The following is a 16,831-nucleotide window of genomic DNA, read 5'->3' as shown; positions in this document are numbered from 1 at the left end:
TAGAAAGTATACAATGAAGTGTCTCCAGCCGCCCCTACCTTGCATCTGGGCAACCAGTCCAAGTCAGTGAGTAAAGAGAATCACCACCTGTTCCCGTGGCCTCTCCTAACACTCACTTGGGGATATCTCCCAGCTGTGTGACCTTAGGTAAACCACCTCATATTAATTAGCCTCAGTGATTCCACCTATAAATTAACCCTCCTCCTTCCTTCTTTTCAGAGTTGTCATCAAGCCTAGATAAGATAAAGCAAGCAACTGGCACCATTTCCATGACAAATCTGAAAACACTGTTGTCTTTAATAAAGAGAATTAAACCGTTATGAGCCACAGAGAAAAAGAGGAGCACTATGTACTCTCCATCTCTCTTTCCTTCTTTCCTTTTCTCCTTGCCCTTCTCTAATGCTGCAGGTGTCTCTCCAGCTAAATGCAAGCTGCTTAGCGCAGAGACTTCCATCTGCTCTGTTCACTGCTGTACCTCCAGTGCCTAATGACTGGCACAGAGGACGTACCCAGTACACATCTGCTGAAGGGATGAATTACCAGCTCTAATAACCCATTTTGAATCAAGCCAAACAATACTTCATCACCTGCCACTGATCCACCGACACCACAGCCTAGAAACTGAAGAGTCAACAAAAAATTCTAACTTCCTCTTTGCAAGAAAAGGACTAGAGAGGGTACAAAAATCAGGAGCTCCTGGATAGGAAAGATGCACCAGGAAAGGAAAAGGCTTCCAATGGCGTCAAGAACGTGGCTTCACAATAACTCTTCCTTAAAAAGAATGAAAGGAAACTCCAAAGGCCAGTGAACTCTCTAGTCCAAGATAGAAGCCATGTGATTTCCGACTTCACATTTTTTAGAAATGAGTTCATGTCCAAGAGCTTTCTGAAGCCAGAACCATGAAGATCAAACCCAATTAAAGTAGCAATAAGTATACCAACAAATTGGAAAATCTAGATAAAATAAGAAAATTCCTAGAAATACACAATGTACCTAAACTGACTCATGAAGAAATAAAAATTCTGAATGCATCTATAATAAGGAAACTGAATAAGTAATCAAAAGGTCCCAAAAAAGAAAAGCCCAGGACCAGATAGTTTTACTAGTGAATTCTACCGAACATTTATCATGGCTTTTTTATCTTTATTTATTTATGATAGTCACACACAGAGAGAGAGAGAGAGAGGCAGAGACATAGGCAGAGGGAGAAGCAGGCTCCATGCACCGGGAGCCCGACGTGGGATTCGATCCCGGGTCTCCGGGATCACGCCCTGGGCCAAAGGCAGGCACTAAACCGTAGCGCCACCCAGGGATCCCCTCTACCGAACATTTAAAGAAGAAATAACACCAATCCTTTTCAAACTCCTCCAAAAAACTGAAGAGGAAGGAATACTACCTAACTCATTTTATGAGTTCAGTATTACCTTGATTCCAAAGCCACACACACTACAAGGAAACTACAAATTTGGGGCACCCGGGTCAGTTAAGCATCTGCCTTCAGCTCAGGTTATGATCCCCGGGTCCTGGGATCGAGTCCTGTGTCAGGAAGAAGTCTGCTTCTCCCTCCCTCTCTCTGCTGGTGCTCTCTCTAGCTCTCTCAACAACAACAACAAAACAAAACAAACAAACAAAAAACCACACCACATTCCATCATTTATTTAAAAATAAAAAAGAAAGAAAGAAAACTACAAACTCATATTCATCATGAACATGAATGCAAAAATCCTCAACAAAATACTAACAAACCGAATCCAGCAAGGACCAAGGGATCCCTGCAATGCAAAAATGGCTCAACATACAAAAACCAATTAATGCAGTAGAATAATAGAATAAAGGGGGGGGGGTATCATACAACCATCTCAATTGATGAAGAAAAAGCATGTGACAAAATTCAGCTCTCTTTCGTGAAAAACACACCACAACCAAGAATAGAAGGAACAAGACGACAATGGCCATATTTGAAAAACTCACAGTGAATGTCACACCCAATGGTGAAAGACTGAAAGCTCTTCCATGATAAGGAACAAAACAAAGATGACTGCTTTCACAAGTTCTAGCCAACATGATACCCAAAGTTCCAGCCAAAGCAATCAGGCAAGAAAAAGAAATACAAGACATCCAAATTGGGATGGAAATAAAATTGTCTCTGTTCACAGACGATGATTTTTTATGCAGAAAAGTCTAGAGTCCACAAAAAAACTGTTAGAATAATACACAAATTCAGCAAAGTTGCAAGATGCCACTTTTGTAAATCAAAAAAATCAGCAGCATTTCTATATACACTAGCAATGTACAATCTGAACAAATAAATTAAGAAAACAGGGATCCCTGGGTGGCGCAGTGGGTTGGCGCCTGCCTTGGGCCCAGGGCGCGATCCTGGAGACCCGGGATCGAATCCCACATCAGGCTTCCGGTGCATGGAGCCTGCTTCTCCCTCCACCTGTGTCTCTGCTTCTCTCTCTCTCTCTGTGACTATCATAAATAAATAAAAATTTAAAAAATAAATTAATTAATTAATTAATTAAGAAAACAATCTCATTTACAACAACATCAAAAAGAATAAAAAACTTAGGAATAGATTTAACCAATGAGCTAGAGACTTGTATGATGAAAACTAAAGAATACTGATGAAAAAAATTAAAGATTTAAATAAAAATTAACAACTTAAAGAAACAAACAAACAAAAAAAAACAACTTAAAGAAACAGAAAGACATCACATGCTCATGGATTGAAAGACTTCATATTAGGATGGCAACACTCTCCAAAATGATTTATAGATTCAATGCAATTTGTATCAAAATCCCAATGGTGTTTTTTGCACAAATAGAAAAATCCATTCTAAAATTCATATGGAGGGCAGCCTGGGTGGCTCAGCGGTTTAGCGCTGCCTTCAGCCCAGGAGTTGAGTCCCATGTCGGGCTCCCTGATGGAGCCTGCTTTTCCCTCTGCCTGTGTCTCTGCCTCTCTCTCTGTGTCTCTCATGAATAAATAAATAAAATCTTAAAAATAAATAAAATAAATAAAAATCATATGGAATCTCAAGGATCCCAAAAAGCCAAAACAATCTTGAAAGAGATTCATACTTCCTGACTTCAAAACTTACTACAAGTGGGATGCGTGGGTGGCTCAGTGGTTGAGTGTCTGCCTTTGGCTCAGGGCATGATGCCGGATTTCCAGGATCGAGTCCTGCATCAGGCTCCTTGCATGGAGCCTACTTTTCCTCCCTCTGCCTGTGTCTCTGCCTCTCTCTCTCATTCTGTGTGACTATCATAAATAAATAAAAAAATTAAAAAAAAAAAAAATAAAAATAAAATCTTAAAAAAAAAACAAAAAACAAAAAACTTACTACAAGCTATAGTAATCAAAACAGTATGGTAGTGGTATAATGACAGACATATAAACCAATAGAATGGAATAGAGTCCCAAAATAAACTTTTGCACATATGGTCAAATGATTTCAGTGGGGATACCAAGACCATTCGATAGGGAAAGGAGGAAAGGACAGTTATTTCAACAAATGGTACTGGGAAAGGTGGATATTTGCATGCAAAAGACTATTAGATGTTTACATTATGCTCTACATAAAAATAACTCAGAATAGATAAAAAACCTAAGTATAAGAACTAAAACTAAAAACTCTTAAAAGAAAATAAAAGAAAAGCTTCAGGATCCAAAATTTGATAATGGTTCATTAGGTATGACACCAAAAGCAGGATCAACAAAAGAAAAAATAAATTGGACTTTATCAAATTTAAGAACTTTGTGCATCAAATGGCATTACTGGGAATGTGAAAAGACAACCCTGGAATTGGGAGAAAATATTTGCAAATCCCATATCTGATAGGGGGTTAGTATTCAGAATATATTAGGAACTTCTACAACTCAACAGCAACAACAAAAGTCAATTTAAAAATGGGCAAAAGGGCGCCCGGGTGGCTTGGTCCATTAAGCATCTGACTCTGGTTTCAGCTCAAGTCATGATTTCACGGGTCATGAGATGGAGCCCCATGGGGGGAGGCTCAGTGGGGAGCCTGCTTGAAGACTCTCCCTCTCCCCTTCTCCCTCCCGCTTCTTTTCAAATCTTTTTTAAAAATGGGCCAAGAATCTGAACAGACATTTCTCTAAAGATATACAGATAGCCATAGGCACATGAGAAGATGTTCAACATCACTCACATTACATAATTACATAATCATTACAGAAATGTATATCAAAACTACAATGTGGTACCATTTCACACCCAATAGGATGGTTAATATCAACAAAACAGAAAATAACAAGTGTTGGCGAGGACATGGAAAAACTGGAATCCGTGTGTACTACTGCTGGAAATGTGAAATGACGCAGCTGCTAAGGAAAACAGCACGGCAGTTCCCTAAAACGTTAAACACAGAACTGCTTATATAATCCAAAAACTCCACTTCATGGTACATACCCAAAAGAACTGAAAACAGAGGCTCAAACAGATATTTCTACACTCATTATTCATAACAGCCAAAAGTCAGAAGCAACCCAAAATGAATGGCTAAACAAATTGTGGTATAGTACAAAGGAGTATTATTCAGGTTTAAAAGGAATAAAATTGGGACGCCTGGGTGGCTCAGCGGTTGAGTATCCGCCTTCGGCTCAGGGCATGATCCCACGGTCCTGGGATCGAGTCCCACATCAGGCTCCCTGCATGGAGCCTGCTTCTCCCTCTGCCTGTGTTTCTGCCTCTCTCTCTCTGTGTCTCTCATGAAAAAAAAAAAAAAAAAGAATAAAATTTCACATATGCTACAACATGGATAAACCTTAAAAATGTTATGCTGGGGCAGCCCTGGTGGCTCAGTGGTTTGGCACCGCCTTTGGCCCAGGGCGTGATCCTAGAGACCCAGGATGGAGTCTCGCATCCAGCTCTCTGCATGGAGCCTGCTTCTCCCTCTGCCTGTGTCTCTGCCCCCCCCCCCCATGAATAAGTAAATAAAATCTTAAAAAAAAAAAAAAATGTTATGCTGAGTGAAATAAACCAGCCAAAGAAAGTCAAATACTATATGATTATACTTATGTAAGATACCTAAATAGTCAATAGATTGGGGGTTGTCAGGGTCTGGGCTGAGAGGAGAATGGGGAGTTATTGTTTAATGGATACAGAGTTTACATTTGGGATGATGAAAAATCTCTGGACATAGTTGTACAGTCATATAACATTATGAACTTGTTTCAAATGGTAAATTTTGTATTACATATATTCTGCCACAATTAAAAAAAAAAAAGAAACAACAACAACAAAAATAACCATCAGGCCCTATTTTTTCCAGCCCACTGAGAGAATCCCTCTTTAAAGGCCCGTTCTCCTGATGACCTGGGCATCCTTCCCATGGCAATGGGCCCTGAGGATGCTGTGTTGTCCTTTGTATTCTGACCTCAAGCCCAGTCCCAGTAATCTGGGCCCCAAATCCAAGCCAACAGCACAAGCTGGCTAGCCACTTGAAGGTGGAGGCTTGAGCTTCCCTAGGCGAGGCAGTTTTCAAACATAACCGTCTGACAGGCCCAACAAGCCGCCAACAAAAGCCAAAGCCAATCTGGCTAGCTTTCACTCGCTACTACTTCCCCTTTCACTTTCCCACAGGGCCGCCATGCAGAACGGAAACGGGTCAGACTGACCAGCCTCTTTAAAGTTGGAAACTGGAGTTCCATTTCCCCCCTCTATCAAAGGTCTGGATATTTCCCATCCTTTGTATTTTGTAGGATTGAGGGGTTTTGCTCATCCAACAACAGAACTGACAGCGTCCACCCTCTGAGGTCTCTAGAGCTCTTTCACACAGATGATCCCGTCAGATGTCAAAGCAACCCAGCGAGAAACAGAGGGGTTGTTATGTCCATGCCCCACTGAGGACGGGAAGGCGGGCTCAAGCTGAAGCACTGCGTCCCGAGGCCCACCGCCCCAAGTGGCGGGGCCAAGGTTTGCACACGGGTAATGAACTTCAGGATTCTCCTTCTTGCGGATTGCTCGGAAAGATCAACAAAGCGGAAAGGGAATCTTCGGCCCATCTGGCGTCTAACGGAAGAGAGGAAGATGCTTCCAAGTTCGGTCACTAAGGGGACCAGGAGGTCCATCCCCAGAGAAGCAGCCTGGAAAGAACTAAGAGCCCTCCTCTTTCCCTGACGTGCACCCTGACTTTCGTACTCAACGACTGCAGACGGGGGCCAGGGCACAGTCCCCGACTGCCCTGCCCAAGACACGCCGGCGGAAAGGGGAGGAATCTGCCAACCTGCCAGATGCACTTAATTTCACCAGGTTGGAAGGCCGGCGGGATCGTGAGAAAAGGGGATGATTCAGGGCGCTCGTAAGCGGAAAGAAAAAAAAAACCAAGGCTAATTCAATGAACATCTCAAACTTAGAAGTTGCCCTGGAGACGCACAAGGGAAACACCGAACAGTAGCCAAAAAGCGCGTAGCACGTGGACCACGGCCCTCCCCGCTCCGCGCATGCGCGGCGATGGCACCAGCGCCAAAAGAATCCCAGCCAGCCGACACCAGATTTGGTGGGAGGGATCCGACTCCTCGCGCAAGCGCCAACGCGCGCGCATGCGCGTCCTCAGCAGCTGCCTTTTCCTAGTGGTCCCCCCGTCCTGTAGTCCCTGTTCTGGATCCGAACACCGACTACCTCAACCACGGCCCTCACTCTGCGCTCCTCACCTTGCGCCCAGTTTTTTCCCGTAGGGCTTTCAGCCGTTCCTTTCTCCGCAACGCCTCTTCCTCTAGCCGGCCCACACCAGCCGCAGTAGCCGCCATGTTGCCCACCCTCCTCTTCTCTCGTCCTGCAGCGCGCAGGCCCAGGGAGTGGATGTACCTCTGGCGGCCAATCCGGGGACGAGAACGGGAGAACAGGAAGTCCTGACAGCCAATCAGCACTGAGTTTCTATGGGAGGGCCCGCCCCACCTTTCTCCGCAACTTGCCTCGCCTGTTGGGGGAGGGCAAGGTAAAGAGAGAGGCCGTAAGGCTCGATTCGTCCAATGCCAATCGGTGAGAAAGCGGCAAGTGGAGTCAGACCTGAATGAAGGAGGATAGAGCGCATCGATCGCTCTACTTTGGCCTAAGCAAGCCCCAACCACATCTCACTCCATATGAGCCACCTGGAAGGCGCTGCCCCCTAGTCCTGATTCTTCAAGGCCTGAGTGCCTTCAAGAAGTCTTTACTGACCCTCCACTCCGATCCCAGTTTAATAAGAGATCTGCCTCTTCCTCTCCATCAGTGACTTCCTGGCTGCTCTTGTCATGGGCCCGTAGACCCTAATGTGTCTGCTCTCAGCTCAGATAAAGCCTGTGCGGTGCAGGGCTTGGCTCGATGGCCATTTCCTCCAGGCTCATGGATGATCCCTTCCCACTTCCAAGCTCCCCAAAGCAGCAAAGTACTCAGAGTCAGACTACCTAACCTGGAGAACAACAAACACAGAACCTGGGCCCAAGGGTCCCCAGGGACCCCCTGAGCTTAGTTCCTGAGAACTAGTGAGAGTTGATATGGCCTTGACTGCAACAGGTGGCCAAGAGGTACACTGCTCCCCAGCAGGAGCTGCCAGGGTCTTCTTTCCTGCGTGAACCAGCCCACTCCGCAACAACCAGGAGACCACTTTGGCTGAAGTTAAGACCTTCTGACAGGTCCCCAAAGCCATACAGAATCCATGTCTCCCTCACCCCAACACATGCCAGGACTTGCCTCTCAACAAGACTATTTCCTTGTTTGGGGCCTCCCTTCCCAGGGTGGTAGCAGGTGGATGCCCAATCCCCTTCAGAGGGCCCTGTGCCACAAGACCTCTGTCCAGCCCCTCCAAAATGACTCTCTTGAACTCACTAGTGGGGGACTTTTGGTGCCCTGTTCCCCTGCATCTGGAGGGGTAACTTGCCAGAACCTGTACCAGGTTCACAGGCAGTACCTAGTATACAGGTAGTAGGTGCTCAAGAAATGTCAGCTCAGAGGTAGGATGGACAGGACAGGAAAAAAAGGCCAGAGTGGAGGGGCTGTCCCAGAAGAAATCAGGACGATGGAAAAGGATGGGGATGGGGAGAGAGGCTGTCTTCTCTTGGCCACTCAAGGTCTGGGGGCCTCCAGGCTCCAGTTTCTCGACCCCATAGTATCTTTCTGGGCTCCACAAACTTCTCCCCAACTCCAACAAAGGGCCTGACCCCTGCCCAACACCAGAGGGAACCTCACCTCCCAGGCAGGCTGGTGGGGCGAGGCAAGGGTGATGGTGGCAGTGGCCCAGCATAGAGTCAGTCAGGCCTCCATCCCTGTCCACACTGTCCCTGCCTACCCAAGTGATTCCCACTTGGCCCATTTGGGCCTCATTTTTTCCATCTGTAAAACAAAGGCATAAGACATCCACTTGCCTTTAACCTCTTGAGGTTAAAGAAAACAAAAGATGTAAGGACAAGTCTGGGCCCTAGAGTGGAGGATGCCTCTACTGGAGCATCCAGGACCCTTCTTGGAGGAGGGGACAGATGAGGATTGCCTAAATCTCCCAGGGATCTGCCGGACAGATGGAGGGCACCGCGCCTTCAGAGTTATTTCAGGCATGTCCTGCTGCTCTCTGATGTTCCCCATCGTGCTCCACAAACAGTAGGAGCAAAAACGTGGCACATCGGTCTCGTCTCCCCATTAAAGCGCTGAGAACGGCGCCAGGCACGTGGTTAACTCTACAAGTGGTCGTCGGGTGGTTGCTATCGTTATTTGTGGAAGGACTGTGGCCATCTGAACGCGGCCCGCAGCCCCTTCCCCCCAGCCCGGAGACGGAGACCCCATCCTTGCACCAAGGGTGGCAACTCCTGCCAGACGGGCTGTGTCCGGGGCGGATCTAGACCTTGGGCGATTCTGGAAAACCTGACCCCGACCCTCGTGCAGGAGGCTCAGGGTGGCTCTTCCCGAGGCACTGTTAGAGACGCGGGCTGTTGAGAGCGGGGCTGCGGGGCGCCCTCCGGGGCCGCCCTGACCTCAAGCTCCTCCTCCCTCCGGGCTCCCCGCCCTTTGCACGGTCCCGGGAGAGGCGGGGCGGCGGTAGCGGCAGCTCAGTGCAGGAAGCCGGGCGGCGGCTGGCCGCGAGGAGGAGGAGCGTGCAGCCTCGGGTGGCTCCGCGCGGCGGGGGCCAGTACTACTTCCCCGAGTAGTACCGCGCCGCTCCGCCCCGGAGTGACGCCCTCCGCCCATGGGCCTGGCCGAGGGCAACCGGCGGGCGGCGCGGAGGAGGCGGCGGCGGCAGGTGGCGCGCAGCAGGGCCGGAGCCGGGCCGGGCCATGGCCGCCTCGGAGCGGCTGTACGAGCTGTGGCTGCTCTACTACGCTCAGGTGAGCCCGCCCCGCGCCGCTCCCGCTGTGCCCCCGGCTCCGCGCGCCCCGCGCCCGCTGCACCTGCGCCCCGCGTGCCCGGGGCCGCGTAGATGCGCGCGCGCGGGGCGGACTCGGGCTCGGCACACACGTGTGCGCCGCCCCCGGCCCGCCGGTGCCTCCGGCGCTTACACCTGGGGGATGACCCCCGCGGGGATGCATCTCACCAGAGCCTCTCGGGTGGGGACCGCGCAACCTCGATCGCGCCCGATGCGGAGAGGGGCCCGGATCGAGACGACCTCCCCCTTTTACAGATGTAGAAACTGAGGCTCGGAAAATAAATGTGAAGCTGGGAGGGTTGTGAGGGGCAGGAAGGCTTAGTTTGCATTTGGGCTTGACTCTCCTGTGGGCGCGGCCCTATTGGGTGGTCTTGGCCGGAAGGGTCTAGTGGGTTGGGGGTGTCGGCAGGCGGGGAGGGGGTGAGAAGCAGGGGGCGTCCCTGCTTGGATTCGCTTTGAGCCTGCCTCAGACTGCTCCCCATCAGGGCGCTGGCAGTGATGAACTCCTCCCTGACACTGATCCGAGGAGGCCCCTACCCCACCCCTGGGGGGCCTGGGGGGCCAGCCAGAAGAAAAGATTCGCCTTGGATGCAGAAGGAGGGGAAAGGGAGGTGAGATAGGAGGGATGTTTGAAAGAGATGGAGGAAGGTCCTTTCCTCCTGAGCACCCCGTCCTGTCTCAGAGACAACCTCACGTGGCCTCAGAAGGTGAAGGGAGTGACTGACCCAGGTGTCCTGTCGAGGCTGAGGACCTGGTGTCCCCAAACTCTGTCTTACGCCCATGGGCTCCCACTTTCCTTCTGCTTTCACAGCAGGGAGGGATCCTAGGGTAACGCCCCCCTCCTCTTCACTTAGCCTCAGCCTCCCTCCCTGCACCTGCCTGGCATCCTGCTCCTGGCTCAGGTGTGCCCTGGGCACAATGGACTATTGTGTGCCCCTGATCTCATCACTAGGGGGAAGTTCGCGACCAGATTCAACTGGCCCTCTGTGAAGAGGCTGGCCGACTGTCTCCTGGGACTGCAGGCTGGATCTGGGGCCCTAGGGACCTGGAATCCAGGCCATAAGGGCCACAGCTTCTTGAGTCCACTTTGGTGGTGAGAGGTCCAGGCCACTGGTAGGAGGCAGCATGTGTAGAGTCCCTCTTTGGGGTGACCCAAGGCAAGCTCTTTACACCTCTGAGTCTCTACTTCTCTATCTGTAAATTTGGCCCAGCCCTGACCTCAGGGTGGCCTAGACTCTGCAGAGGGGTAGCTGGTATGGGTCCTTCTTCCCTGGCCCCATTGGGTCCCTTCACCCAGGCCTCCTGTCTACATCTCTAAGGGTTGGTCCCTGCGAAGGGAAAAGATTCAGATGGAAACCTGCCCCTGGCCCTCGTGCCTCTGATTGCTCCTATGGCTGTGGGCAGATTCTTGGTCTTCAACTTGTTCACCTGTGACCAGGTGAAGGGGGCTTGAACCAGGTAGTGAGTCAGAGGGAGGTTAATGATGGATCTTCAGGCTGGATGGCATGCTGCTGGGGGAAGGCTGTCTAGATCTAGATACCGTCTCCCAGGACTGGACCTCCAGCATAGCATGGTTGCCTCCCGCTGCCCCTTCTAGCTGAGCTCTGCAGATGGTCAGCGCCCTCATTCCCTCAGAAGGTGGTCAGCACTCATTTCTGAGTTCCCTCTCCCCCTCCAGCTCCTCACCTCACCGGGGCAGATCTGGGGCACAGGCCGGCTGGTTGTAGCCCTAGAAACCTGAGGAGTCAGGGGGCGGCCTAGGGCCTGGCAAACAAATCCAGGATGTGAGTATGAACCGGAAGCTTCGGCCAACCTCCCAGCACTGCCTTCCTGCCCACTTGGTCCTGCTCCTGCTCCCGGAACAGGTCCCCACCCCTCCACGCTGGGCTCCCAGGGAGTGGTAGCTATGCTCCTTTGAGCTCTACTAGGGACCCATTGTGTGTTTGCTTGAGGGAAGAAGGAAGATAAGGTAGGAAGAGGAACTGGTAGAGGGTATTAAGAGACCCCAGAGTTGGCCAGCCACAAGGTTCTCTCAACCACCGAGCCCCTCCCCTCAGCTGAGAGAGCTGACATCAGCTGGCAAACCTGTTTTCCCAGTTGTCGGTCTAGGCCCCGCCCAGGGGAGCACCCCCTTTCTGCCCTTCCTTTCTCCTCACAGACCCCGGGGTTCAGACCCACCTGCCCCCCCTCCCCCGTGGGCCCTGCTCAACTGGGGGCATCAAGTGGAGGGGGGAGTGGCTGCAGGTGGCTACTGAGGAAGGAAGGGGGGCCAGAGTGCCCCTGGATATCACTTAGTCTGAGTCCTGTAGCACTCTGATGGGGAAACCAAGGCAGGGTCATGCCAAGGTCATGGGACAAGTTTGGGGTAGAGTCCATCAGAGCTCCAGCCCAGTCTTCATTCTGGGTTTCTTTGTCCAAGAAAGGTCTAGTCCTGTGGATAGGAAGTCTCTGGTGGGTCTGTACCCTGGGATGGCACAAGCTGTGTGAATGAGCCTTGTCCCTCCTATTTGAGGGGGCCTTTGTCTCCCTCCTGTTCCCCTGACCAAGCTGGACCTCAGCTCAGGCAGGTCCCCACTTTCACCCTCACTGTGCTTGCTACTTGGCACACCCCACATTTCAAGAGGCCCCTTGGGTACTAGCTGAGGGGCTGGATGCAGGAGACAGGCCCCACACCAATGACTGGTTGTGCCAAGGAGGCTGAGTTTGGGCCTTGTGGGCAGAAGGGTCAGGAATCCCAGGAGCAAGTGCATGACAGTGGCAGTGGGAAGTGGGAGAGGCCAGTTGTCAGGAGGGAGAGGGAGGCCTGGGCGATGGGCGGAGCTTCCTCCAAGGAGGGCTAGGAAGGGGGCAAGGATAAGAGGTCTGGGGACAGCACACAACAGGCTGGCAGTTGGGCAGCATGTAAAAGTTATGCAAAATAACATGCAAATGAGCAGCCCCTCTTTGGGCTGGAGCTTAGTGTTGCTCAACAGCCCCCTAGTGAAAGGGAACATTGGGGGAGTGGGGGCTGACATCTGGGGCACTCAGGGCCGCAAAGGACTGGAGGGACAGACATTCAGGTTCCAGGTGGGGAGCCTAGGCTGACTGCTCCAATTATGCTGTCAAGGATTTAGGGTTCCAGGGAGGTCAGGTTAGGTCAGAGCTGGAGTTGACCTTACTCTGCCCACCCCTCCCTGGTCCCTCACCCTGACTGATGAGCTCTGTTTGCCTCATGGACACCTGGTCAGGCCCTTTGCTCCCTCTGGGCCCTTGGCTAGGTCATATTCCTCCCTGTGCCTCAGTTTACCATCTTGAAATGGGAGAAAGGAAGTTGGAAGAGTCTCTTTAGTGCTTGCACCTCAGAGCGGCAAACAAGGTTTCCTCTTCCCTGACTTTATGACCAAGGCAGCTGAAGGGGGCAGGTCTAGGGTGATGGGGAGAAGAGCACAGAGCCCAGGCTTGGGGGGAGAGACTGGTAATCCCTGAAGTTGTTATGGCAACTGGAGTGCTGATGTGGAAGTGTGGGGTCCCCATGGAAACAGGGTCGTTTACTATGGGGACCCTGGATGGAAATTCTCAGTTTCCATAGTGATAGGACAAGGGGAAGGTTAAGCCCTGGGGGGCATTCTAGAGACCAGAAGGTCCACCCCTTTCAAGACCTGGTCCCCAGATGAGGGGGAGAGACAGACTGGCCCAGCTACCTGGGCACTTGTACCCCTATGGCTCAGTTGTCTGCCTCTGCCTCTGGCAAAGTCCCCATCTTTCTGCTTCATTCTTTGACCTGAGGTCCTCCAAGTCTGACCTCAAGGTACCCTGGTGTGGCCAGAATCCATCTTTTACTTGACATTGCCATCCCCCTCCTGATGCTGAGTGGGGAGTCCCCCAGGCCTGAGAGAGGTTATCCCGATCAGACCTCACCCCACCCTGTCCCATTTCTGCTTGCCTGTCCCTGGAAATGGGATGTTCACTATGTGCCCCCAGGCAATTCTGACTAGTGGGGTCACCCACTTTGGAGCTACAATCTTCTCTCCTCACCCTGCTCCTAGCTCTAATCTAATGGTTGGCTCCACCAACACCCTTCCACCTGCCTGGGACAGCCACCCGTGTGAACCAAGGTCTGCTACTCATCGGCCACTCATAGAAGTGGGTGGGGAGAGCACTAGTGTTGCTCTAGGGAATGCCAGGGGGTTGGGAGGGTAGATCTCCTGGATTTGGGGATGCAGCTCCCACTCTCCTTCTTTCGTGCTGAAGGATGTGGTTGGGGAGGCTTTACCTGTGAAGCAGGTATGGAGGGATGGATTTCAAGGGGCAGCTGAAGTGCAAAGAGATTAACGATAAGTAACAAGCTACTAAGTCTGAGAACCAGGGCTTGGACTCCAGAACCTGTACCCTCAACCACTGATTCAATTTGGCAGCCCCAACCTCCGAAGCACAAGGCTTTGTCTTGAGAAAGGTGCTGGCTCTGGAGAGCATTCAGGTAGAGGGAACATGGAGGGCAAAGCACTTGCAGACCTGTGGGTGGGGGGACAGTGAGTAATGCCTTTGGGCTGGGCCATCCGGGGGGCATGGGGTGCTGAGACAGGAGGGGAGGCTGTGGACTTGCCCTAGAGCCTGTGCTGGGGTGGGTGACTGGCTTATCAGACAGTGGTGGCCACTCGTGTGTACTGGAGGTGCCCTGGATGCCGGGTGGTGGTTAAGGAATTTTTGGGTATTGCGCCATTATAAACTCCGAGAAGACGTGATGGGAGGGATCGGGGTTTGAAGTGAGGTCTGGGCCCTGAGGTGACTCCCAGGACAAGCAAGGGCTGGTGTTAGGATTGCGGCAGGGCAAGCCAGCTGAGGGGCAGCATGAGGTCAAGCATCGCGGCAGTCCCTGTCGTCCCTGTCCCCTGGCAGACAGCCCCACCCACCCATTCGTGCCACAGCCGCCTGCCCTCCGCCTTCTGGGTTCCCTCCGAGATCTGGGGAAGTGGCAGTTCCATGTCCACCCAGGGATTATTTGGGCCTAAGGAGCCCTGGGGATCTCCCAGCCCCGGGCCTGAGTGCCCTCAGGGCTAGGCAGGCACAGACTGGGGCTCCTGCAGACGTGGTCATGCATCCCCCCAGCTTGCCCCCCTGCAGCAGGCCTCAGCACCACCTACACAGGAACCCCAGGGCCTGAGGAGTGTGGCTGCTCCTTACCTGCCTTTGTGGGAGGGGTGGGGTTGGGACTCTGGCCCCTTCAGCTTAGGGACTGGGCTGGCTCTGCCCAACATTCCTGCTCTGAGCTGGACCATGGAGGGAGGAGCTGGAAGACGCAGAGCTTCTTTGAGGAGTGTGGGAGGCCCAGGTGCCACAGCCTCCTCTTCCAGCTCTAGACCCCTTATCATTGGGCACCACCTCTGTACCTGTGAGTCCCGCCCCCCTGTAGGGCCTCCCGTACCCGCAAGCAGGTGGGGCTTGCGTCCAATGAGGGACAGGCATGATCCCCCCATCTGCCTCAGAGACCCCTCCTGCTCTTCCAGAGCCATGAAGGCTACTTTGACTGCTTCCACCCCTAATGCAGCCCAGCCCGGACCTGCTGGACAGGCCGCGGGTGTGGTTCTAGGGGCGGAAAGCCAGTGTGCAGAGCTTGAGGGATCCACCCGGGGTTCTGGGGGGGGGGGGGGGGACAATCCAGGTGATGGCCACAAAGAAGCTGGCAGCTTCCCACTTAAGTACCAAAAGCCTAAGTCACGGACAGCAGGGGGCATAGGGTGGACTGGGGCCTAGACCGGAGGATGTGACTCAGATGGACAGGGGCGGAGAGGCTGGAGAGTGGCTGTGATTGGTCTAGGGGCCTGCAATGCTGGGCTCAGTTGAGCCATATCCTCAGGCCAGGGTGGGGGGACATGGCCAAATGTGGGCTTTCAGGTCCTCAGCAGCACTGCAGTGGGCAAAAGGGATGTACATTTTAGGCGAGAGATGTCTGGCTTGACTGGGGGTGGTTTGGGGGCAGAAGAGGGTGGGGATGGTGTTGGGCCAGTTTTGAAGATTGATGGGGATCTGTGGGGTCACTGAGGCAGAGGCCACATGGTCAGCTTGGGCTAGCTGGCCAGCAACCATGAGTGGCCCTGGCCTAAAACAAAGGTCTGACTTTCAGCATCCTTAAAGGAGCAGCTGAAGTGGTTGTAGTGGATGAGGCATCCTCTCCGGAGGGTCCCCACCCCCCCGTCCCCATACGCTATGGGAAAAGTTCAGAAGTGGCCTAGGAGGCCTGGCCTGCTCTGGTGTTTCAGGGTTAGGCACTTTGGTGTCCTTGCTGATGGATGGAGAGGAGGGGCAGAGACAGAGGTAGGTGAGCAGAGAGGTGGCCAGTGGCAGAGGGTGGAGAGAGGAGTTGACGGACAAAAAGTCACGGTGGCCATGGCACGTTGGGTCTACATCTCAGTGGCCCCAACCCCTCCTTCAGTTGCCTTCGCCTCAGATCTGTGACAAATGCACAGGAAGGTGCCCAACCACAGGGTGACACCTGCTCTGTCTAGGTTTCTTGTGGATCTGGCCCAGGGTCTGCTGGGGTCTGACCACCTCCTTGGGGCCCATTCAGTCCCTGTGTGGGGGCCCCGTGTGGCCTGGAGCTGACAGGCCCCAGAAATAAGCCATCCATCCAAGGTAGTTCTCCTTGAGTTGAGGTCTGTGGCACCTGGGACACAGCACTTGTGATGTGTCCCTTGCCTCTTTAGCCTTGTTCAGGCTGGACCTGACCTACCAGCCTCTGGCTCTGGGAAAGAAATGTGCCTTCTGGGCTCAACTGGTTTGGGGGGAAGAAGGGTGGGGTGGCAGGAGGAGCTCTAGGCCACCACCCACTGTGTCCTGGGAGGGGTTTAGAGGTTAGAGCAGACTGGGGCTAGTCTGGGACCTACTCAGCTGTGTCCCTGGAGTAGAGACCAATAGGGCCAGGCAGAGAGGCCAGGACACAGGGGAGGGGGACAGGGCAAAGGTATGACTGAGTCGTCCTCTTGCACATCATTCCCTGGGCCTGAGGCATTGGACACAGGTCAGGGAGCTGTGGGTGCCTTGAATGAAGGGCCTTGTAGCAGCGGGAATCAGAACCTGTTCCTAGACTGCAAGTCCCGAACCTCATGCCAGTAAAACATTTCTCTGGTTCACAAGCCCCTCCCCGGGCAGGGTGACCCCGCCCCACTGCACTGCAGGCTCCGCCCTCAGTGCTGGGCCGGGTCCCTCACAGCTTCTCTTGCAGGGCCCTGGGTGCCCCTGGGCCCCCCCACATCCCTGCGGTCTGCCGGGAGGAAGCAGCCCGCCTCCCCCACCGTGACTCTGCGCTTCCTGCCCTGGCCGGGGCGGGAGGGGACGTTTCCCGTTCACACCAAAGTTTCCCTGGTGGCAGGCGCCCAGACTCGGGCTCGGCCGCTGCCCCTCTTACCCATGGAACCAGCTTTGGGGCCTGGGGTCCAGGTAACCAGCCAGGGCGGGCATTAGGTTCCCAGGGTGAGGTAGGGCATTCTGCGTGTCCATG

General features: G+C 52.9%; 2 protein-coding genes across 10 annotated transcripts in view; one reads left to right on the top strand and one right to left on the bottom strand.

Annotated features, from left to right (window-relative positions):
* The window catches only part of CCDC12 (coiled-coil domain containing 12), a 58,205-nt gene extending 47,062 nt beyond the window's left edge, over nucleotides 1-11,143 (bottom strand). Inside the window, exons 1-2 of one of the 2 annotated variants that reach the window (XM_072721061.1) lie at nucleotides 11,044-11,143; nucleotides 6,680-6,945 (exon numbers count right to left, since the gene is read on the bottom strand). In XM_072721061.1, the coding sequence (XP_072577162.1) occupies nucleotides 6,680-6,775 (96 nt within the window). In that variant the 5' untranslated portion in view covers nucleotides 6,776-6,945; nucleotides 11,044-11,143. Of the gene's footprint in view, nucleotides 1-6,679; nucleotides 6,946-11,043 lie in introns of those variants that run through there. The other variant, XR_011994421.1, reaches the window with a different exon arrangement.
* Nucleotides 9,028-16,831, top strand: part of NBEAL2 (neurobeachin like 2) — a 29,434-nt gene continuing 21,630 nt past the window's right edge. For 6 of the 8 annotated variants that reach the window (XR_011994420.1, XM_072721050.1, XM_072721048.1 and 3 more), the window contains exon 1: nucleotides 9,028-9,319. Coding sequence is in view for 7 of the 8 variants with exons in the window: in XM_072721050.1 (XP_072577151.1) it covers nucleotides 9,269-9,319 (51 nt within the window). In the remaining variant the exon portion in view is untranslated. Of the gene's footprint in view, nucleotides 9,320-16,684; nucleotides 16,771-16,831 lie in introns of those variants that run through there. The other 2 variants (XM_072721051.1, XM_072721047.1) reach the window with 1 other exon arrangement.

Source organism: Vulpes vulpes, chromosome 9 (genome assembly GCF_048418805.1).
Source record: "Vulpes vulpes isolate BD-2025 chromosome 9, VulVul3, whole genome shotgun sequence".
Lineage (NCBI taxonomy): Eukaryota > Metazoa > Chordata > Mammalia > Carnivora > Canidae > Vulpes > Vulpes vulpes.
The sequence above is the reverse complement of the archived record's forward strand: the minus strand, read 5'-3'. Positions and strand labels throughout refer to the sequence as shown.